General features: G+C 52.7%; 11 protein-coding genes across 11 annotated transcripts; 5 read left to right on the top strand and 6 right to left on the bottom strand.

The window, feature by feature from the left end:
- Window positions 1–304: 304 nt before the first annotated feature.
- P152DRAFT_7836 (uncharacterized protein) lies at window positions 305–1,891 on the bottom strand. The gene is made up of 2 exons (XM_033683245.1): window positions 1,550–1,891; window positions 305–1,497 (listed from the first exon to the last, which is right to left on the bottom strand). Exons 1-2 carry the CDS (start codon window positions 1,685–1,687, stop codon window positions 577–579), a joined length of 1,059 nt encoding a protein of 352 aa, XP_033538718.1. The 5' UTR covers window positions 1,688–1,891; the 3' UTR covers window positions 305–576.
- Window positions 1,892–4,118: 2,227 nt separating this feature from the next.
- P152DRAFT_504484 (putative alpha/beta hydrolase) lies at window positions 4,119–6,364 on the bottom strand. Its single transcript, XM_033682376.1, has one exon. The coding sequence runs from the start codon at window positions 6,051–6,053 to the stop codon at window positions 4,350–4,352; it is 1,704 nt and encodes a 567-aa protein (XP_033538717.1). The 5' UTR covers window positions 6,054–6,364; the 3' UTR covers window positions 4,119–4,349.
- A 261-nt stretch (window positions 6,365–6,625) lies between these two features.
- P152DRAFT_388123 (3-carboxy-cis,cis-mucoante lactonizing enzyme) lies at window positions 6,626–7,874 on the bottom strand (the record flags this gene model as incomplete). The annotated part of the gene is made up of 4 exons (XM_033675910.1): window positions 6,626–6,987; window positions 7,041–7,514; window positions 7,566–7,674; window positions 7,731–7,874. The coding sequence occupies 4 exons, from the start codon at window positions 7,872–7,874 to the stop codon at window positions 6,626–6,628; spliced, it is 1,089 nt and encodes a 362-aa protein (XP_033538716.1).
- Window positions 7,875–8,835: 961 nt separating this feature from the next.
- P152DRAFT_445231 (aromatic compound dioxygenase) lies at window positions 8,836–9,836 on the top strand (the record flags this gene model as incomplete). Its single annotated transcript, XM_033677839.1, has 3 exons — window positions 8,836–9,080; window positions 9,134–9,566; window positions 9,618–9,836. 3 exons carry the CDS (start codon window positions 8,836–8,838, stop codon window positions 9,834–9,836), a joined length of 897 nt encoding a protein of 298 aa, XP_033538715.1.
- A 991-nt stretch (window positions 9,837–10,827) lies between these two features.
- P152DRAFT_386990 (2OG-Fe(II) oxygenase superfamily protein) lies at window positions 10,828–11,928 on the top strand (the record flags this gene model as incomplete). Its single annotated transcript, XM_033675862.1, has 1 exon — window positions 10,828–11,928. The coding sequence occupies one exon, from the start codon at window positions 10,828–10,830 to the stop codon at window positions 11,926–11,928; it is 1,101 nt and encodes a 366-aa protein (XP_033538714.1).
- Window positions 11,929–12,221: 293 nt separating this feature from the next.
- On the top strand, window positions 12,222–12,575 carry P152DRAFT_386838 (RING/U-box; the record flags this gene model as incomplete). The annotated part of the gene is made up of 3 exons (XM_033675855.1): window positions 12,222–12,363; window positions 12,413–12,444; window positions 12,504–12,575. 3 exons carry the CDS (start codon window positions 12,222–12,224, stop codon window positions 12,573–12,575), a joined length of 246 nt encoding a protein of 81 aa, XP_033538713.1.
- A 778-nt stretch (window positions 12,576–13,353) lies between these two features.
- P152DRAFT_453687 (uncharacterized protein) lies at window positions 13,354–14,636 on the top strand. Its single transcript, XM_033678433.1, has 2 exons — window positions 13,354–14,443; window positions 14,498–14,636. Exon 1 carries the CDS (start codon window positions 13,537–13,539, stop codon window positions 14,353–14,355), a length of 819 nt encoding a protein of 272 aa, XP_033538712.1. The 5' UTR covers window positions 13,354–13,536; the 3' UTR covers window positions 14,356–14,443; window positions 14,498–14,636.
- P152DRAFT_453685 (nitrilotriacetate monooxygenase component B-like protein) lies at window positions 14,501–15,440 on the bottom strand. Its single transcript, XM_033678432.1, has 2 exons — window positions 15,319–15,440; window positions 14,501–15,269 (listed from the first exon to the last, which is right to left on the bottom strand). The coding sequence occupies exons 1-2, from the start codon at window positions 15,370–15,372 to the stop codon at window positions 14,694–14,696; spliced, it is 630 nt and encodes a 209-aa protein (XP_033538711.1). The 5' UTR covers window positions 15,373–15,440; the 3' UTR covers window positions 14,501–14,693.
- A 128-nt stretch (window positions 15,441–15,568) lies between these two features.
- Window positions 15,569–16,720, bottom strand: P152DRAFT_453684 (DUF1000-domain-containing protein). The gene is made up of 2 exons (XM_033678431.1): window positions 16,344–16,720; window positions 15,569–16,293 (listed from the first exon to the last, which is right to left on the bottom strand). Exons 1-2 carry the CDS (start codon window positions 16,589–16,591, stop codon window positions 15,876–15,878), a joined length of 666 nt encoding a protein of 221 aa, XP_033538710.1. The 5' UTR covers window positions 16,592–16,720; the 3' UTR covers window positions 15,569–15,875.
- A 301-nt stretch (window positions 16,721–17,021) lies between these two features.
- Window positions 17,022–17,767, bottom strand: P152DRAFT_445227 (charged multivesicular body protein-like protein 6; the record flags this gene model as incomplete). Its single annotated transcript, XM_033677838.1, has 3 exons — window positions 17,022–17,255; window positions 17,311–17,674; window positions 17,724–17,767. 3 exons carry the CDS (start codon window positions 17,765–17,767, stop codon window positions 17,022–17,024), a joined length of 642 nt encoding a protein of 213 aa, XP_033538709.1.
- A 304-nt stretch (window positions 17,768–18,071) lies between these two features.
- P152DRAFT_453682 (ribosome biogenesis ATPase RIX7) lies at window positions 18,072–20,671 on the top strand. The gene has a single exon (XM_033678430.1). It carries the CDS (start codon window positions 18,225–18,227, stop codon window positions 20,406–20,408), a length of 2,184 nt encoding a protein of 727 aa, XP_033538708.1. The 5' UTR covers window positions 18,072–18,224; the 3' UTR covers window positions 20,409–20,671.
- The last annotated feature ends 193 nt before the right edge of the window (window positions 20,672–20,864 follow it).

Raw genomic sequence — 20,864 nt, 5'->3', positions numbered from 1 at the left:
ATATTGTACAAAGTTCAAGATTCCACCAAATGAACAATGTATTAGCCTGGAGTGACATGAAGTCCTAACCTTTGAAGTTTGATGTTGGTACCTATTGAGTTACGAGTCAGATAATAAACCTACAGGATTCAGTGATCTAAACATGGCTCAACTTTCATGCTGTGGCTCTCGATACAAAAACTGGAGGGGAGGAAAAGGGCCTTGAAATCTGTAAAATGGCCCCGCGCATTCAAACTAGATATCCCAGAACTTGCTGCCTGAACCTTCGTTCAAACAATAGTAGATAACAATATCCAAGGTGCAACGAGGTAGGCTACTGTAGAGAGGCCCTATAATGGTATCACGTTAAGTAGGTAGAGGGTCTTGAAATCGGCCGTTGAATAGTATTGGAATCCTCCGCTAGAAGTTAGATCTATATCTACAGTGAAGCCCGCCAAATAAAACCCGAATCCCATATCCCAAACGCCATGACATGCAGCAGAATCGTCAGTCTCGCAGCCGATCGAGACCGTAATCTAGCATCCCTCATAACTCGATGAAACGCCATTCTCACCAAATCCCACCCGTTTTCATCCCTCACGAATGCCGATACGGCTCATACGCCCCGCTCGCCTGTCCACCCACCCTCCCCGTCTCCATATCCTGCAACGGCACCGGCTGTCCCGGCTGCCAATTCGACCCCTGTCCAGCGGGCTGATACGACACTGGCTCATATGTATAGGGGGTCTTCTCGGCAGTCGTTCCGCGAGAGACACCGCGGTTCAAGAACCCGCCCAGCCCCGTGCCGGTGCGCCCCTTGTTGCGGGTCTGATTATAGTCTTTCTCGCGGCGATTGCTCTGGCCGCTGCAGCAGCACATGCTGATGACCCACAGGATGCCGGCGGCGAGGGAGAAGGCGGCGGCGAGCCACTCAACGACGAGGCCGTTCTTGCCGAGGGAGGCGTCGAAGCCATAGGGCCGGAGGACGGTGTTGAAGGTGCCGGCGAGGGTGCCATACAGGGCGGAGGCGGTGATGGCGCCGGCGACGGTGAAGAGGGAGGCGGCGGAGGCGACGATGGAGGTGGCGCAGCTACCCCAGCGGGAGAAGATGGCGAAGAGGCCGACGATGAGCTCGGCGAGGGTGACGAAGAAAGCGACGGCGTGGGCGATGAACAGCCAGCGGGAGATGGATCGGTAGATCTTCAGGCCGTCTTCGAGTTTATCGGGGAAGGCGTTTTGGATGTTGGTGCCGTTGAGGCCCCAGACTTCGATGGGGTCGAAGGCAAAATTGCTGGAGCGCTTGGAGCAGAAGGTGGGCTTGTAGGCTTTGCCGTCAGCTGGGGCAGGGCCGCTGCAGTAGGACCAGATGCCGACGGTGTAGATGTCTTCGAGCTTGTTGGTGGTGGCGGCGGCGTTGAGGAGTTTGAGGAACTTGTCGTCGATGTCGACACCAGGGATAGAGGGTAGGTTGGGGTCATCGAGATTCAATGGATTTCCGGTGAAGTTTCTTGTGTCCGCCTGCGAATGGGTTAGTCGCGAGAACAAACTAGGTACGACATTAGATACTAACTTTGAAGTAGTATATGTTGGAGAGGTTGCTGTCGTTCTTGTTTTGTTGTCCCAAGAAGATCAGGATGATGCATATGAGCGCCGCAATGGTCGCTACCATGGGCAGGAAGATACACGCAAAGCGACCGCCTTTCCCCATCTTGACAATTTCTCAGATTATCTCTGCTTAGTGAAATTCTATTGACAGTGGTTGAAGGTCTTCAATATTATGTTCTGGAGGGGAATCAGGGGTGACGTAGGCTGGAATATCGTCTTATGGCGAAGAGACGTGAAAGGGAGTCAACACAAACCACTCCTGTCAACGATAATACTCTGCAAAACAATGAACCAGCTAGAAAGAGGTGATTCTCAGTATTTGAAGCAGTGAAGTCTTCAGAAAATAAGCATAACAAGGTCAATGAGGCCCCAAGCAAAGCAGCATGCGGCCGGTTAATTTTGGAAGCAGAAGGCTGAGCCGAAGAGCTGCGCTATCCCCCGAAACCACTCGCAAAAGACGCCCTGACGCAAACTCGCAAGGGTGGCCACCTGAAGCGCTGACGAGTGGCTTGTTAGGCGGAACAGTCCTCGTCCCAAGCCCGCTCCAAGGTGCGTGCGAGATTGCGATCCTGCAGGGAATCACAGCCTGATGGCCGATGGGTGACTAGCGTGCCCAGGCGTGCGTGTTGGAACGGATGTCTTTGAAGCCGCGCTGTTGAAGCGTGGCTGTGTCCTCCACTCCGCCATTTGTTTGACGTGACTAGCGGCGAGATCACCGCACTTGGGGGCAGAACATTTTCCATATGGAGGAAGGATTACGCACACCGGGATGCAGAGCCTCATTTCGCAGGGACACCATTTGGTTCCTTTGGTGGGTTTGCCTTCGATCGCTGGGAGTTGTGGACTGGTGGAAGCTGGTTGCGTTATACAATAAAACAGCAAAACAACGCAACATGAATCATGTACTCTGTATACACCAGGAAATATGGCTATCTATCAGTAAGTCAGGAGCCTGAATTCGGTTCATACCGAATTGCTGACTGCATGAGTGCATGTAGAAATTAGAATGGTGATGGGCTCCACACTATAAGATCAGATTCCGCCCCCATGTTGAATGTTTACTTGCATGAGATGTCCCCAACATAGCGGTTTGTAAATAAGTCTGCTCATTGGATTCATCTTCTCCATGTGGAAATTTAGGTTTGCATCTAAAACAGCCCCACCGTGGTTGGGTCCGTGTCTTGGGCCTCAGTAATCCAGTGTACCTATCCGCCTATCCCAAGCTGGATCATCAGATGCCCTAGAGCCACCTTTCGATGATGTGGTCCAGTGCCGATCTGATTTATCACGAGCGTAGCGAGTTACTTAAATCATAAATGGTCGAATCAATTCTTCTTTGCCCTCTAATTGGCTAGACAGGGGTTACACGAGCGTAGCGAGTTACTTAAGTGGTCGAATCATTCCTGACCTACCACTATTACCTCCTCCATGTCATCTTCTGGAGACCCCGGTGGTAGAGTATGCTCGAACTGCAGGTCCTGGAGGGTTGATAGTGAGTTTACTTTAAAGCGTCGCCGACTACTGGTCAAGAAGTGCTAGCGATGTCGTTACGGTCACGATCGTGGTGACGCTATAGGTAGAGTGAATGATTCGAATACGTTAAGGCTGACATCATTAGATCCCCCATCTTCGACCCACCGCTACGTCTACAAGAGACACCTCGTCCTCGTAACCAACCGACACTGAGGACGATATGTCTTGGAGGCGGGAGGCTTCCCTATTCCACCGTGCCGGGATATATAGTCAGCACGATGAGGATAGAGCCGCTGCTCGCAGAGATTATAGCGCTATGTCACGGGCTTATCGCGCCGCTACTCGTCTACACGGTCATGTCCAGCCGCTACCAACTTAGCGTTGATGGCGAGGCGGGTACAGGGAAGTCTTTTGTTATTTAGCTGATCTCCTCGCATCTCCAGGAGACGGCGTCACGGCATGGATTACCGAACCCGGTTCATCGTGCCGCGCCTATGGGCGTCGTAGCCTATAGTCTCTCCGCGTCTGTTACGGCACGGTAGCTGGATGCACACAACATACACATAGCCAAAGATATTCTAGATTGAGATAAAGAGTAAAGGTATCTGTGACAGAGGAATCTTGATGAGGTTCCATCTCGACGCTACTAGGCTTGATTAGGCTTAGGCTCTCAGCCTATGCCAACCATGGGCCATGCCCATAACACATTCAATTTGCAGGATTTGAACCCTCGTACGGAGAGCGAGACGATGAAGTCCCGGAAGCAGGATACGCTCAGGAGGGAGAACCAGTATATCACGGCAGAGGTTTGTTTACATCGTATCGTTTAAATCAATCGCGCGGTGTTAACATAGTATAGGATATCCGACGGGCTGTCGGATAGTCATCCTCGATTCCGCTTCCTTCACAGGCGGCACAGTAGGGACGGAGTTCATAGCTTAGTGGCGTGGATGCGGAGGACTTCCGGAAGACGGAGAGTGAGTGCTATAAACAAGGTGGTTATGTGGCGCGAGATCAGGATCAAAACATCACTATACGATCAGACGATCAGATGAGAAAAGGGTATCGTTTGAATTCCTAATTAGGAAGTATGCACTGATCGCGAAGATGCTGTTTTTGAGCGATTAACTATTCCTCCCATGATGATTAAGAATACTTGATTAAATATCCTACAGGGTGTGATTCTATATTCTAGGAAGGCAGAGATCACGTGCTAGCTACGTTCGTTATGATTTGGGGCAGAAAGGTTGCCTTTATGCACCACTGGCCTATTTTATTCCAGGTGCTATTATCTATACCGGTACTTCAGCCAAGAACTCCTGTACCAGTTTGGCCACCGCACCGCCCTGTTCCACCATCGGCAAATGTCCCGCCCCATCCACCACCTTCAACTCCACCCCTCCCTCTTTCCCATCCGCCCCTCTCCACCGATACGCGTCCGCCATCTTCTTCATCGTATCCGGTAACACCCCATCCCCCTTCCCCACCACAAACAACCCCCTCACCTTCCCCTCTGCCATCTCACCCCCAACATCATACGCATACAACGCCCTCACCCCCCTCCGGAACCCCTCCAAACTATTCGTCCGTACCATCTCCTTCACCCGCTCCGCCTCCCGCTCCATCGCCCCCCCATCGTAACTCTCCCCCACAAACCACCGCCGCACCGTCATCTCCGCCAGCCGCTCTCCCACCACCGCCTTCCCATCCGCCGTCAACCCCTCCTTCTCCGCGACCGCGATCCGCTCGTCCCACGCCGCCGCATTGCTCGGCGGCGCCCGCGCATTCGTATCGCACGACACGAACGCCTCCACCCGCCCCGCGTGCTTCAGCGCCGTGTTCAGCGCCGTGATCCCGCCCAGCGACACGCCGATGACGCACGCGGCCTTGGGCACGCGCAGGGCGTCGAGGAGGGTGATGGCATCGGCGGCGAGGAGGTCGATGGAAACGGGAGCGGTGCCGGTGTGTTGGGAGCGGCCGCGGGGGTTGTAACGGAGGATGCGGTAGCGGCGGTTGGGCGGGTGGGCGAAGAAGGAGGAGACGAAGGAGTCCCAGATGGGATAGGTGGTGAGGATGGAGTTGATGCAGACGATGAGGGGGGCGGATGGGGAGGGGGAGCCTTCGAGGCGGAAGGGAAGGGCGGCGCCGTCGGGGGTGGTGATGTAGGATTCGATGGCGCTGCCGAAGGGGCTAGTTGGGTCGGTGGGGGGGAATGTGCGGGTCATGTCGTTGCTGTAGGACCATTCGGCGATGTCACCAAGGTGTCTCGGTGCGGATCCGAAGATGAGATGCAGGTTATACGTCCGGATACTGATATCTGCGGCCGTCTCCTTGTTGAGCCGTTGCACCCATTCAATGGTCGAGGCTTGCCGAAACTCCGACCCGCCAATGCTATTAGATGGCGCCCATTCATGGAGTGTAAGGAATGTTCGTACGTGCTGATCGTCGAGACTCGAAGTGACGAAGTGACGGGTGCGGCGCCAGCCGGGAGACTTGGAGACGAGCGGAATATGTTCTGAGGGGAACCAGTTCAATACCTGTTCCTCGGCCGCTTTGCTAAGCTGGAGTTTCACGCTCACGACCATGAGAACGTTGCCCTCCGTCTCTACATCGCCACGGAGCGTCTCCACCTCTTCGAAGCTCTCACTCTTCCATTCGCCGGCTAAGTCTAAGATCTCCCTGTCGACTTTGATCTGCTTCATCGTCTCCTTCTCCCTCGACGTCTTCACGTCCGCGTCTCGCAGCCGTGTATACACCGGCTTCCCCAGCTCCTCCGTATCTGTCACATCGTAGATCGCCAGCCATTCCGGGCGCTTTGCCGATGCCAGCTGGTCGGAACTCAGATCCGACGCGCGGTACCGCAATCCGTTGCGGAAAAATGGGAGGCGCAGACGGAGCGGACCGTGTTCGTTGTTGTACCAGTCGTGGAAGCGCTCGATGGGAAGAGAGGGGCTAGGTTGCATGGTTACATAGAGGAGCCCTGGTTTGGAAGACATGATGAATACCGATTGTGTCTGATGCGAATAAAACCACCCGATGAGTATCTAGAGAACATTAAACGCAATGGATAGAGGTATATTGTAGAATAGAATTATGGAATATTCGCCTAGGCTGAGTTCAAGCGAATAGAGACTTTGTCAGCGCAAGGTCAACATATTGCAATTAGTGGTGGATTATGGAAATATTAACACGTGTGACGTGGCTGGAGCAATGTCCGATATTACTCCCGAAGGATAATTCAAATGCATCTCTTGAGCTCTAGCGGTCCAAGCCCTCATCGAGGTGGATCTGTCGGAGGGCAAGAAACGTGGGAAAACACGGCGGAGTTGTAAATCGGCAACTGAATCTGAACCGATGATGTCGACTGGAGCTAAGCCGCTAAGGTGAGACACCCTATCCTGTGTTAGGACTAGCTCCATTTGAGCAACGAAGGCATTTATCGGGGAAACGTCTTGGGCGGAATTCATGTATCGAGGAATAAATATTCCAAAGAATTCACACAGGTCTATGATTATAGTTATAGTACAGCTTGATTGACACATGCCAGTGGATATCAATTATCGCTCTGTTAATCGTACCAAATCGCATTCATCCCGAACCCCGGCTCCGGAATATCCAAATGCGCCACCCGTCCCAAGAACTCATCTCTCCACCGATATATCTCCACAAACCCTTTCTCATCATCCGTGAGCGCCAGCCACTCGTCGCTCCAGTCGCAGGGGCTCACGGCATTTGAATGACCGCCGCTGGTCGGCGTCGGATTCATGCAGATTTGCCGCTCAATATTGCCGGTCGGTCCGATCTTGAAGACGGAGATGTATCCGGTTAGAGAGGGCGAGTTGGAGCGGGCGGTCGCGAAGAGGTAGGTTTTGGAGTGGGAGAGGAAAACGACGTCGGAGCGGTACATTTTGGGGAAGGAGGTGCCCATTCCTGTGGACATTAGTGGGTTGGTGGAAGAGTGATTATGGTGTCTGGTCGTTTACCTGGTGGAATGAGGGGATATGTGATCTGAGTGAACACGGGCAAGTGTGTCTTCTCGTCTATCAGATACACTCCCAGCCTATTGCCTCCCTCCATCAAGGCATAAAGGTAGTGCCCGTCTGGATGTAACTCCACCCACCGCGGGTGATCTCCCGGATCAGGGGCATCGACGCTCCCAACAGTCGTCAAGGTTCCAGTCTCCAGGTCCTTCTTATGCGTCCAAATCTTGTTCGCCCACATATCTGCAGAGTATAGGTATTTCTCAGAGCTGTCGAAAACCATGCCGTGGATCGCGGACTCGGGGCAATACTCGTAATCTTGGATGTTCTCCTTCAGTGCCCCAGACTTGTGGACGGAAAAGATGTTGCCGTAGCCAGCGAACTTGTAGAATGGATTGCAGTAGACATTATAGGGGGGCTTTTGCGCTGCTAGAAGGAAGATCGCTCGTGTGTTGGACTCTGCGCTCGTTGCTGATGCTATTTCGGAGTCAATCCGGGCTACTTATCAAGCGATTTAAGGGTTCATACGGTGGCCTCCAATCTCATGCGAGGCATAATGTTCGATTTCAGTCGGACTCTTCACGGTGTAGCTCGACCATTTCTTCATTGATGCGCCGTATATATTTTTCTTCGAGTGCTATACTTCTGTGTTAGTTAGTCTTGCGCGTCATCCTCCAGGGAGGTGTAACTCACGTCAAAGGTCATCCATGAGATGGGCTCATCTTGCGGTATAGCAGTCCGCTTGACCAGCTTCAAAGTCAATTTCTCATCATCGAATTCGACTGTGAATATGGCCCCTGGAGGGGTCCAAGTCCCTATCATCAGATGGTGCAGCATGATGTCTATGTCCTAGGAGACGGAATGCGGATATACGGGACTCAATATCCTGCAATTGGCACGCTTCCACGGAGTTTCTGGAAGAATGGAAGCTTTGCTACGATCCGCCAGCCGAATGAATTGCTCAATTACCAACCCCACGGTCCCGAGAACCCCACAATCCCGAGATTTCGCCGTGTTCACGATGCGCCTGAAATCCTGGATGGATCATGGATGTTAAAAACGGCAAACTTCCGCACATTGCTCATCACCGAAATTGCCCCCCCACAATCGCGTCGCGTGCTGTCATTCTAGTCAGTACCTATATCACCAGAACGGCGCGGGGCAGAAATGCCCCACCACAGCGGCACCCGTAGTCGGTAATCTTGGATGATGCACTCCGAGCACAAGGTGGCGAATTTCCTTCTCCACGTTTCCCGACCATTGCGAGTTTGCGTCTTGCGACTCCCCATTCCCAATCGGATCGCATCGAGAGCTCTCAACCAGTATCCTTCGACGCCCTGAAACTGCACGACGATAAATTTCTCCGGAGGATCAGATCTAGAAAAGCTCTAGGAAACGCCTGACCATGATGCGATCTATTTCATCGGCATGCAAAATCGGATCTCCCTCCAAGCACCATCGACGGTTTTAGTGGACGGATTGGGACGGATAAGAGAACAGCCGATTGATCTGCCGTCAATTGTAGTCGGACGCCCTGGCCCATTGTGGGGATGAGGCTAGGTATTAGCTCCTATTTCTCCAGGCTCTGGTTGTCGGGACCGTATCGTAATGGAGCTTTTATTTATATATTAATACCGGAAGCCAGACCGAGTTTCTGTCGGATATCAAGATATCTCTCCTCCATCCACTCTCCGAGCAATCAAAAGTCTTTTGCACATAACATCCCAGTGCCAAACCCTATCCCCATTCCACTTAAGCGTTTTTCGGTAAATCCGATCTACTGATACCCTATTTCACAATGGCTGAACGTTTCGATCCGAACTTCACCAAGATGGTGGTGGAGGCCATGGGCCCGAAAACCGACCCGCGAACCAGAGAAGTCCTCGGATCGCTCATGTCACACATCCACGACTTCGCTCGGGAGGTGGAGCTCACGATCGACGAGTGGATGATCGGCGTGAATTTCATGAACACAATCGGCCAAATCAGCACCGCACAGCGAAATGAAGCCCACCGGATATCAGACGTCATCGGACTTGAATCGTAAGCACCACACAGCCTCAATGCGCCCAAATCCGAAAATTAACCCTCCCCAGCCTCGTCGACGAAATCGCCCATAGACACGTCTCCGAATCCGGTGAAATCCCCACCTCCTCCTCCATCCTCGGCCCCTTCTGGAGCCCGCACGCCCCCTTCCGCAACCCCGGCGACAGCATCATGCAGGACCCGCACGACGGGCAGGTGACGCTGATGCACGGGCGGGTGCTGGACCTGGAGACCAAGAAGCCGATTGCCGGCGCCGTGTTCGACATCTGGCAGGCGTCGTCGAACGGGAAGTACGATTTCCAGGACCCCGAAAATCAGTCGCCGAACAACCTAAGGGGGAAGTTCCGCACGAACGAGAACGGGGAGTATCATTTCTACGCGTTGAAGCCGACGGCGTATTCGCTGCCGACGGAGGGGCCGGCGTTTAAGCTGCTGTCAGCTATGGATAGGTCGCCGTGGCGGCCGGCGCATATCCATCTCATGGTATGTTGCGATCCGAATGAGTGCTCCACGCCAGAATTAACGTTGGAATAGGTCACACACGCTGGATACAAGCCTGTCACCACCCAGATCTTCCCCAAAGAAGACCCCCATCTCGAGGACGACTCCGTGTTCGCCGTCAAGGACGATCTGGTCGTCGACTTCGTGCCCCTAGAGGGCGACGAGAAGGCGACGCTAGAATTGGAGTACAACGTCACGCTTGCCCCGGTGGTGAACCCCAACGCCGAGGACGCCAATGTCTCAAGGTTATAGTTTGACGGATGTTCGACCGGACGGTCGGATTGTGGGGCGTTGGGATTTCATTGCGGATTTATCATGATCCTCAGCACAGACTTGGATGTCTGTCATGATGGGAAGGAGTTGTCTCTGAGCCGGACTATTTCGGCATGTCCGCTGTAGGGTTCAGATTGGTATTGTACAATTTTAGCGATACAATTCATGACCTCATTCATTGGTTACATGCACCGCGACACCCCTTTTCTGTGTTATGCGGACTGAGGGGGACTGACCCCCGGTCTACCTTACACTTCCGACCATACCAGTGCTTTCTTGATTCCCTCGAATAACGGATTCTTAATATCCGGGTACCCACCAGTTACAGTGTCTCGCGGTTCCGCTACCAGGGGTTCACGCCAAGGTCTGGTCACTACTATCCTAGCACAGTAATAGTAGCAAACCCATCTCGGTCTCCCAGGATCCAAACTCAACATCCAAACGGCTCTACAAACCAAAACCCGCCCGACACATCGCATTCCCACAACCCCAGCCTTTCCCCCACAGCCAGTCCCTTGGGCACTGGCAGAAACTGCGCCAAGAAAGGAAGAGGAGAAGGGCGTGACTTTCAAGTGACGCCGTGTGTGGCTATGACGTTGATGAAGCACTTCGTAATACCAGAGCATATTCCGTGTACCAGAAGGCATCAGCTAGATAGATATATCTTAACCTCTAGAAGTAAGAAGTAGATGTTGCGAGGACTTGAGGCTTCCTTCAGCAATAGGGGCTAACCGGCTAATGGCCGTGGTGGGGTTCTATAAATCCCCGCGTTTTGCTAACCACAAAGCGCAATGACAAACTTAGGTCAAGTTTATATAAGGGAATAATGGGAATGGTTCTGGAGTCAAAATTTATTAGTACTGCTACAAGATAGGCAATGTTCATATATCCAAGTTCATTGGTTTCTGTGATCCTCATCCGGCCATACAAGGACAGGAGGGTATCAAACTAAAAATCAGTCAACATGACGATGACTGCCACTGAGTACACTCGATATCAAGATATACCAGAGACTACTGCGGATCTCGAGTGGGCCGACCTAGTGACCATTGACCTTTCTCAATTCGACGAACCCGGCGGAAAGAAGAAGCTCGCATCCCAACTAAAGCATGCCATCTCCACCGTCGGCTTCTTCTACGTGATCAACTTCGGCCTATCCGAGGAAGAGGTCGACGACCAATTCGCTCGCGCCAAAGATATCTTTGATCTACCTGGTGAGGCGAAACAGAAATACCGGGTCGACCCCACAAAGCAGGGGTTCTTTGGGTGGAAGCCACGCGGAAGCCGCAAGCAGCAGCATGGTCTAGTCGATAGCCTAGAGCTGTACGATGATCCGAAATGGAACGACTTCTACAAAGAGAGGCTGAGACCACAGCCGCTTGTCGATGACGCGGAAAAGACGGAGAAGTTCCAGAGACATTTGGCGTCATACGTCCTTCGACGACTGCTGATCTTGTCCGCGATCATCATGGAACTCGACGATGAAGAAGCGCTGTGGAAGCTGCATGATTACGAGTCGCAATCCCAGTGTCATCTCAGATACATGCTGTATCATCCCCGAACCCCGGACGAGCTGGAGATCATGAAGCAGCATAACATCGAGCAAAACGTATATGGACACACGGACTTCGGCACCTTCACACTCCTGATGCGACAGCCGGTCGCAGCGCTGCAGGTTCGGCCATACGGGGAGAAGAAGTGGAAGTGGGTAAAGCCGCTCAAAGAAAGCATCACCGTCAACGTCGCCGACACCTTGTCATTCCTCACCGGAGGCTATCTCGAGAGCTCCATCCATCGGGTGGTCCTGCCGCCGGAGGATCAGAGGGACATTCCAAGGTACGGGGTTATCTACTTCGCTGGGCCGGACGATAGCACGCTCTTGCAGGCAGTGAAGAGTCCCCTTTTGGAGAGGGGGCAGATTGAAGGGGATAATAATCGAGCGCTGCCGCCGGTGGGGGTGACTGCAGGGGAGTGGGTGAGGATACGGTTTGGGAGTATTGATGCGAATTATGCAAACAATAAGGATAATAAGGTGGTTGTGAAGAACGTTGAGGTTCCTAGTTACGCGTGATAGGATAGGATTCGATTAAATGAACAATAATTTTGCAATTCATGATACTATCATGGAAGGAAAGAAAGAACTTCATGAAGTGTGAGGGAATTCGATGTTTACTAACAATGTGACAGGGGTGGTTTTTATTGACGTTCAAGTCGTCTCATGTCTTTGATGGTGGTGATAAAGTTTGGGTATCAACATCAACATCAACAGCCAACCTTTTTTTCTCCTCCAATTTCCCATCCTATTCCCGGTTTTCCAAGCGTACGAAAGATTAAAAACATTTGTATCAACGCGTTTGTTTCATTATGAAGGTCACCATCAAGCGGTGGAACGCCGTGGCGGCATGGAGATGGGATATGCCTGAAGATGATGTCTGTGGGATATGCAGGAATCCTTATGATAGCACCTGCTCTAAGTGTAAATATCCCGGAGATCAGTGTCCTCTTTGTGAGTCTACGGTACCTTTATGCTTGGTGCCTGCTGACCGTCAATCTAGTGATGGGCGACTGTAATCACTCTTTCCATATGGTGAGGCCATTATCAGATTCCTTGTTTTAAGGAGACTCTGAGACTGATTATCTATAAAGCACTGCATATATGCCTGGGTTCAACAAGAAGCCTCCCAAGAGCGTTGTCCTATGTGTCGTCAAGGTATGTGATCTATCATATCAGCTTTACGCCGTGCGGGTCTGACCACAAATATTATAGTCTGGAAAGCGAAAGAAGGGTGAAAGAAGCGTGCTATCAATGGACCACAAGAGTATATCATAATTTGGGGCTTCATCAGCTTGCCGGACTCGAGACGTGTCACTAAGGGGACCGTTCCGCGATCCTCGTGTCCAGCGAGGCTGTTTAACGGGCCTTCCTACGCGTCAACCTGGCCGCACATCATGACAGCCTTGCTTCGCAGGATATCCTGGTCATGAATTGGCATATCGCCTACAAGAGACAAAGTCATGACAGGTTGGGCAGTTGGCATACAACCATGGGGGGTTCTGGGGTCTATTGCTTGTTATCTCGACTACGAACCAGGGGTTTCCCCTGATTTCCACGAGGAATGGCGAGACAGTTAGGGTACAATTTGAGAGCGATATCCAGACACTGAATCTTGTGGCTGGTCCCGGCAATATTAATACAGACGCCTGAGTTGCGGTTTTGTCTGTTGATTAGGATGATCAGAGCCCACAGAAAAGCAGCTATTGTGGCTTCGACCTCAATGATCGCTGTTAATTCCATGTCCCTGACAATACAAGATAGAATCCATACACTCATTGTGCTGGACATTTGGTTCAACCTGAAGTTGGTGCCAAATGTATGAAATAATTCCTGGTACTCCATCGAACATCACACCACATTTGAATCACAAGGGTCCTGCGCGAGTCATGGGTTCAAGTGAGCTTCATGGAGCTTGATGACCGGTGACATTTTCCGTTGCCTTCCAGCTCTATAACTCCCATTTAAACTCGATCCTCCATCGCATGTTCGTTGTTTCATTTCATTTCATTACGGTAGTGTGGAATACCTCGGCGTCATTTGACCTGTGGGCCGCAGGCAGATCTTCGATAGAATATGAACCCATCATAGACCTGGAGCTGTCCTCGAATTCCTATATGTAGAACTATGGCCTCACGGCAGAACACCGCCGACGCGGTGGCCTCATCACCGAAAGCTCGATCAGCCAAGATGCAAGAAGGGCGACCTGCGGAAGAGAATGAGGAGACTCATGATGAACCACACGCTGAACCAGAAGAACCAGAAGAACCAGAAGTCGAGGACGCCACCGCGCCGCACGACTACATCGAACCAAGCGACGACCAACTGCTTCCTCCCCCCAACTTCAACCCTTTCTTTTCTCTCATCGAAGATGAATCTAGCGGCGAGTACCATCACCCGTCCGTTCATTACATCTTCGCGGACGACGACCACGATGTCCTTGTGGCGGCCGCCATGCGATCGCTAGGCACCGAACCACCGCCCTATCCGCCCTCAGATACGGAAGCCGATTCGAAAGGCAAGGCGCGGGTACGATCGCGGGTACCAGCATTACCGCGCCCTCGTCCGGGTGTCAAAGAGCGGTATGTTTTGGTCGATGTAGGGCCCGACGGACAGACCATCGACGAAGTACAAAGCCTCAGCCCGGACTGGGCCGTGACAGCGACATCCATCACCAACGCACCCACGTTTGAGGAAGAGGAATCGTCGTTGGGTCAAGGAACTGCCCTGATGCTGCGGATACAAGGAACGGGGCTGGGCGAGTCAACAGTCGAGGCGGGGACAAGAGACCCGACCGAGACCATTTGGGACGAGGCGAAGTCACGGTGTAATGGAGACATGATGGCGAGCATGAGCGATATTGTGGAGCGGATGAAGAAGTCGATGTCGGTGTTAGACAAAGTGACCTCCTCGACCCAGTCACAATCCCAACCTGATGGAGAATGAGCGCCAAGTGATAGGCGAGAGAGATTGGTTCAAGATCCGATTGCATCGCAACGACCTGTATAAGATTGGCGCCATTCTACCCATCCTGGTAAATCCTCTACGAAATCGATATCTATGAACATGTCTCTCTGACGAGATCAAGATAGTCAAGCATACGCAGCACGAAATTCGATTGCTATTGCTCGCACGCTGGCAAGCTCGAGTGACGGCAAACAATCCACACTCCATACACTTCGACGCAGATCATCGAACCTAAGTCTGGTTTGACGACTTTCCTTCCAACCCGTTAAGGAGTTGAGAATTGTCTCCCGGGATAATCATGTCGAACGTCTCCCGGATCACGGCGTATTGATAATACCCTTCGATAGTGAGCATGGACATTTGAAGCCGAACGATCCACTCCACTTACCACATCGAGCGATCGGCTGCGTTTTCCGAATGTCCAAAATCCCATCCGTGAGCACGCTATCGTCAATATGAATGGCGACAACCTTGCCAATGACCACGTCCACCGACCCCACCGGCGCGTTCCCCGGAAGCTTCAACGTCGAATAATACGTGCATTCGAACCGGACCGGGCTTTCTTTGACCATTGGCACCTTCTCGATCACCCGACTCCACTCTTTCGTCAGGTTCGCGCGCTCGAACTCGTCGACGCCATAGGGGACTTGCTCCGCGGTGATGTTGACTTGCTCTCGCAGATCCCAGGTCGCCAGGTTCCAGCAAAACCTCCCCGACTGCTCGACGTTCACGACGGAGTCCTTGCGTACCCCGTCGGGGTTCTGGTTGGCGGAGAACATGACATATGGAGGGTCGAAGGTCAGGTTGTTGAACTGGCTGTACGGCGCCAGGTTGGCTTGTCCGGCGTTGTTTATCGTGGATATCCATCCGATCGGGCGAGGGACAACGCATGCCTTTTACGGAAGTTAGTACAATTCTATCTTTATCAAATCACAAGAGAACCTTGAATGGATCGCGCTTCAGCCCATGGCTGGTCTTCCCTGGTTCGTAAAACATCTTCTATTGTCGTAGGGGATACGGCTGTCTGCTTAAGAATTCGAAGTTGAGGGGATCGGGTTGATATATGTCTCTAAGTCTTGAAGTGGACCGAATGTTTTAGCATAGACATTAGATCATTAGATGCGTTGAATACGTCCCCGATAATCGAAGCCGAAAGTCAAGCTCGACGCGGGGTATTTAATTTAATTCATATGCTTGGATTATCACTCCGGGCACAGCTTGGCTAGTGTGACTATTTGAGTTTATGACTCTTGCAATTGTAGCTTACATGACGAAGCCTCCTAAGCCCTAGAGCGATACAAGAGCGAAATGCTTCTTCAGGAGTAAGGTACGTTGAACTGCACTATCCCGAGCCTTAGCCTTTATTTTACACAACCAATCCAAATAGACAGACACCGGTCATATGCAACGCTCTTCTCGACAGACGTCATCTGCTTTCGCGTGGGTATCATTTGCTCGCTTTGCTTCTCCAACGCGTAAACCCGCCCGCTGACCACCATCTACGCGCCTCCACGACCAATGTCACTCCCCATCCCTTGCTTCGTCCCTACAATCGGCGTATGATCCGACGGATTCGCCGCCGCCTCGTATAGGAAGCTCACCGGCTCCTTATTCAGCTTCATGAAATCCCCCTTAAACGCCAGGTAGGTGATCACCGTCTCATCCTCGTCGCCGCCGGAGAAGTTATCTTCGAAAAATAACCCGAGCTGCCGCGTGGAGTTAAAGAGCACCCGCTTCACGGGATGCTCTTGGATGTCCGAGGTCTGCGCGAGCTCGAAGGTCTGCGTGGGCTGGAGGTCAGTGGCGGTAGAGAAGTCGAGGTCGTCGCGGTTGATGAAGACTTTGAGGGTGCGAGGGGCAGAGTCGGATGCGGAGGTGCGGAGGATGATGCTATGTAATCGGACTTGCCCGGTGAACCTGTGATCCTATTAATACTATCTTATAGCATAAGCGGCGCCCAAACCTACGGGACCAGCATTAGAATCTGCTCGTCAGCGTCGCTTCTAAGCTCCGGCTGGTCTTCTAGCCGCTGTGCCCATGTTTTCTGCAAGATGGCGGCGCCAGACCGCGGATCGGTCTCGTTGAGAGTGCTTACGGCGCTGAAGTCTATCTGCCCATGAAGTAAGTTCTGTAGTGCTGGTGTGATGTCGTCCGAATGATCATGGCCGTCGTGGTCATGGTGGTGATGATCGTGCTCATCGTGGCAATGCGACATTGTAGTGGATATTCAAGGTTCTTGAATGCGACGGGACAGCTGAGGGCTTGAATCGTGACCTGCTATTTTGAAATCCAGGCATGGATTGAGGTTACGTGCTTTGTGTCTATTATATTGGGGGGATGGAATTGGCGAAGTTCTAAGGGGGGCAAACCAATGACGTGGGTGGGGGAGATATAAAGCACGTGCGTTAGGAGGATCATTTGCTACGAGCATCGATAGGCACTTATTCCTAGGAAGCATTGATTTAATACCAATAACTCATACAGCTAGATAGTCGGATTATCAAATAATCATATGCCACTGGTTCCGCCGGTCGGTGAGGAATAGAAGAGGCGCAAAACCAGATATCCAAAACGCTCGGAAATGCAAAACACTCACTCCCCCGACGTTACTCCTTAGCTTGAAATCAAGAACAATGCAGACGGTCTTATGCTGGAACTGCTTCTCTCTCCTCCTCCTCTGCTTCTGCCTCCTGTCGCCTCCGTTGTGCTCTTTCTCGTGGAGTCTCGCGCACCTTCCGAGTTGGCTCCCCCTCCACATTCTTCCGCGGCGCATCCGGGAACTGGTGAGCATTCACTTCCGCCTGGAGGGCTTCTAGCTCATCTTCCACCTCATCTTCGTCCTGGTTCGACATTCTGCCACCTAGCATTTCGCTTATCTCCTATTGAAGGGGTTAGCGTACGGGGCAATAGCGAAAAGGTTGCAAGGAGACAAACTCTTTGAGCTGCCTGAGCCTCCGTCGTGTCTTCTAACAGCTTCTCCACCCGCTGTATGCCTCCCATCTCCCTATGTATCTCCTTCAAAACCACCGTGCCCTGTTGGAGTCCGAACAAGACATCTTTCTGAACCCGCGCAAACTCGATGTCGTTCGTGAGGATCTCCAACTGCGCCAATTGATCGTCCGTCTTGGCTAACAAGGACTCTTGGTATTTCTTCCGCCGTAGCGCTAGTAGCGCTCGTTTTTTCTCACCCTTCTGTAGACACTCCTTCGCGATTTCTCGTTCGCGCTCGGTGATGACGGCGATCCGCTTTTGGTACTGTTGTAGCTTGTCGCGCTGGATTTTCATATCAAGAATAGCCCTGCACCGCCGTTAGAGAGTTGCGGCGAGCTCGGTTCAGACATGCTCACTTATCCTGGGCCGATATCTTATTAGAGCTACTGGAGTTGCCCATATTGATCGATTGCGGATGCCTTCCATGAGCTTCAACTCCAGTTGACTGCCGGACTCCGAGAATTGTGTGGCGTAAATGCTCAACGGGTACGGGAACAATTGCAACTTCACCGCAGAGTAAGCCGAAGCTTTCAATACTGTATTTGCATTTTCGAATGAAGTGGGATGTATTAATAGCCTGCATTTGCGGCTGTTGACTAGAGGGCCTGGTGTCGTGCTGTGACGTCCCTTATCGATAAGCCAGCACCTCCACCCTCCGTTTCCGGCGTCGATCCAAACTGGCAGGGGACGATAAATTTTAGATTTGGACATTCAACATTCAACAGTGAAGGACTTCCCGCCAAAGTCGAAGACCACCGCATCGTGTTGAAGTACCAGTGGTACTGTAGGACATGAGTCCTAACTCTCTTTAATCTCTCTTTTGCATCCCCGATACCTGTAGTTCGGATCGTGTGAAAATGCCGAGCAAGCACACAAAGTCGAGACCGTCCCTCCGGCAAGGACTCGACCGCGAGGTCTATCAAGTAGTCCGCAAATTACAAGATGAACGCGAAGGCGAGCTACTCACATCCTATTCAGTCTACGACTGGATCAAACACTCCAACTCGAGCCTACGACGGAGGCCCAAACCCATCTTGGAGGATAGCATCGAGCGAGTCCTCGCGGTGCTCGCGGAAGAGAATGGCGACGACGATATCGACTCGTTCGACGGCGATCTAGAAGACCCAGCGCCCCCGCCGGCGTCGAACCTTATGAACAAGACCATCGTGCAATCATGGACCCCTCCTACCACTGGATCTCCCGCCCCAGGCGTCAGCGGAGAGAAACCCACCAAGAAGAGGGAAGGCAAATTGGCGGACGGCGAACAACCAGTAAAGAAGCGACGGAAGCCCGCACCCGAACCCGTGGATCGCAGTCCTCCGACACATATACGTCTCGAAGATGTCGGTGGCGTAGACGCGATCAAGAAAGAGTTAAAAGACCACCTGGTACTGCCTCTACTTTGCCCTGAAGAATACGCCAAACGAAAAATTCCGATCCCGAGAGGCATCCTCCTTCACGGTCCACCGGGGTGCGGAAAGACCGTCATCTCGAGAGCATTTGCTGCAAAACTCGGCGTGCCGTTCATCGAAATCCTGGGTCCTTCGGTGGTCTCTGGCATGTCCGGTGAATCGGAAAAGCAGATCAGGGAGCACTTCGAGGAAGCACGACGGCTTGCGCCCTGCCTGATATTCATCGATGAGATCGACGTCATCGCTCCCAAGCGCGATACCGCGCAGAGTCAGATGGAGAAGCGGATCGTCGCTCAGATTCTCATTTGCATGGACAGTCTCGCGATGGAGGCGAATGACGGGAAGCCGGTGATCGTGCTGGCGGCAACGAATCGTCCGGACAGTTTGGATCCGGCGCTGCGTCGTGGGGGTAGGTTCGATACGGAGATCAACATGGGCGTTCCGAACGAGCCTATGCGGGAGTCCATCCTCCGTGCGCAGACGAGAGACATCCATGTCGCTGTGGATGTCGATTTTGCTATCTTAGCGAAGAAGACTCCTGGGTTCGTTGGCGCGGATCTTCGAGACCTGGTTGGCAAGGCGGGGACATGGTCGATGGATCAATATCGGGAAGCGTTGGAGCGGCAAGCTACCGAAACGGAAGTGGATATGGACATTGATCAGGCGAAAGACTACTCTGGCATGGACAAGTCGATCACGCGACTGATTGAACGGGTCAAGAACAAAGACCAACCCCGCCCGATTGGATTCGAAGATACGGCTATCTCTATGAGGGCGTTCTTGGAGGTCCTCCCTGGCATCCAGCCCTCATCGAAACGAGAAGGATTTGCAACCATCCCCGACACGACCTGGCAAGACATCGGCGCCCTGGAAGAAGTCCGCGCCGAGCTCCAAACCGCCATCGTCGAGCCCATCAAAAACCCCGAACGCTTCCGCAAAGTCGGCATCCTCGCCCCCACTGGCATCCTCCTCTGGGGCCCCCCTGGGTGCGGCAAGACCCTCCTCGCCAAAGCTGTCGCCAACGAGTCCAAAGCCAACTTCATCAGCGTCAAGGGCCCCGAGCTCCTCAACAAGTACGTTGGCGAGTCCGAGCGCGCCGTGCGCCAGGTGTTCCAGCGCGCCCGCTCCTCCATCCCCTGCGTCATCTTCTTCGACGAGCTCGACGCCCTCTCCCCCAAGCGCGAGGACGCCCTCTCCGACTCCTCCGCCCGCGTTGTCAACACCCTCCTCACCGAGCTCGACGGCCTCAGCGCCCGCCAGGGCATCTACGTCATCGCCGCCACTAACCGTCCGGATATCATCGATCCGGCGATGCTGCGTCCGGGCCGGCTGGAGACGTTGCTGTTCGTCGGGCTGCCGGGCGAGCAAGAGCGGGTGGATATTCTGAAGGCGCTGATTCAGAAGACGCCGATCCACGAGGAGTTCGCAGAGATTGGACGGCGGTGCGGGAATTTCAGCGGCGCGGATCTGGGGAGCTTGTTAAGACGTGCTGGGCAGAGTGCGCTGCGGAGGGGGGCGGAGGTGGTGGAGTTGCAGGATTTCGAGCATGCATGCGAGACGGTGCGGACGAGTGTGGTGGATATTCAGAAATATGAGAGGATGAAGGGGAAGTTGGCTTCGAGGATTTGATGTATATACCTATTTGATTCTTGTCCCTAGGTAAAAGTCAAGCCTTTGGGCTTACATTTTGATAGACTAACTTTGCTTCATTCGGCCACTTTTGGTTTGATATTCTAGGATACAACTAGTAATACACGATGCATCAAACCAGAGGACATTATACCTATTCATTTTAGTGGTATCCCAGCCGAACCACCGACATTGGAACACCACCTCGTGACCCCTAACTCCTGACCCGACCACTAGTGTATTTGCTACCCGTAAGTGTATATGATCCGTCCATGAGCCAACATTCATCCCAAACACCGCTCATATTTTCCAGGGCACATCACCCACAACGGATCATATTGGGTCGCTTTGAATCATCCGAAGTACACGTTCGAGCACCGCATGAGGGACTTCCTTGTGGCGCTGTGCGATGAGGACCGCATTCCTTTCGTTTGGTCTCATGTCATTCTCGCGGTC

Source organism: Eremomyces bilateralis (genome assembly GCF_010015585.1).
Source record: "Eremomyces bilateralis CBS 781.70 unplaced genomic scaffold P152scaffold_1, whole genome shotgun sequence".
Taxonomy (NCBI): domain Eukaryota; kingdom Fungi; phylum Ascomycota; class Dothideomycetes; order Eremomycetales; family Eremomycetaceae; genus Eremomyces; species Eremomyces bilateralis.
Note: the sequence above shows the minus strand (reverse complement) of the source record. Positions and strands in the feature narration are given on the sequence as shown.

Excerpts from the sequence above, each read along its gene's own strand:
- P152DRAFT_453685 (XM_033678432.1), bottom strand. The coding sequence starts at position 15,372 with ATGTTTTACGAACCAGGGAAGACCAGCCATGGGCTGAAGCGCGATCCA. Across the intron at positions 15,270-15,318 it reads TGAAGCGCGATCCATTCAAG|GCATGCGTTGTCCCTCGCCC; the intron begins GTTCTCTTGTGA and ends CTTCCGTAAAAG.
- P152DRAFT_504484 (XM_033682376.1), bottom strand. The coding sequence starts at position 6,053 with ATGTCTTCCAAACCAGGGCTCCTCTATGTAACCATGCAACCTAGCCCC.
- P152DRAFT_453684 (XM_033678431.1), bottom strand. The coding sequence starts at position 16,591 with ATGTCGCATTGCCACGATGAGCACGATCATCACCACCATGACCACGAC. Across the intron at positions 16,294-16,343 it reads CAGATTCTAATGCTGGTCCC|GTTCACCGGGCAAGTCCGAT; the intron begins GTAGGTTTGGGC and ends ATAGGATCACAG.
- P152DRAFT_453682 (XM_033678430.1), top strand. The coding sequence starts at position 18,225 with ATGCCGAGCAAGCACACAAAGTCGAGACCGTCCCTCCGGCAAGGACTC.
- P152DRAFT_453687 (XM_033678433.1), top strand. The coding sequence starts at position 13,537 with ATGGCCTCACGGCAGAACACCGCCGACGCGGTGGCCTCATCACCGAAA.
- P152DRAFT_7836 (XM_033683245.1), bottom strand. The coding sequence starts at position 1,687 with ATGGGGAAAGGCGGTCGCTTTGCGTGTATCTTCCTGCCCATGGTAGCG. Across the intron at positions 1,498-1,549 it reads CCAACATATACTACTTCAAA|GCGGACACAAGAAACTTCAC; the intron begins GTTAGTATCTAA and ends ACCCATTCGCAG.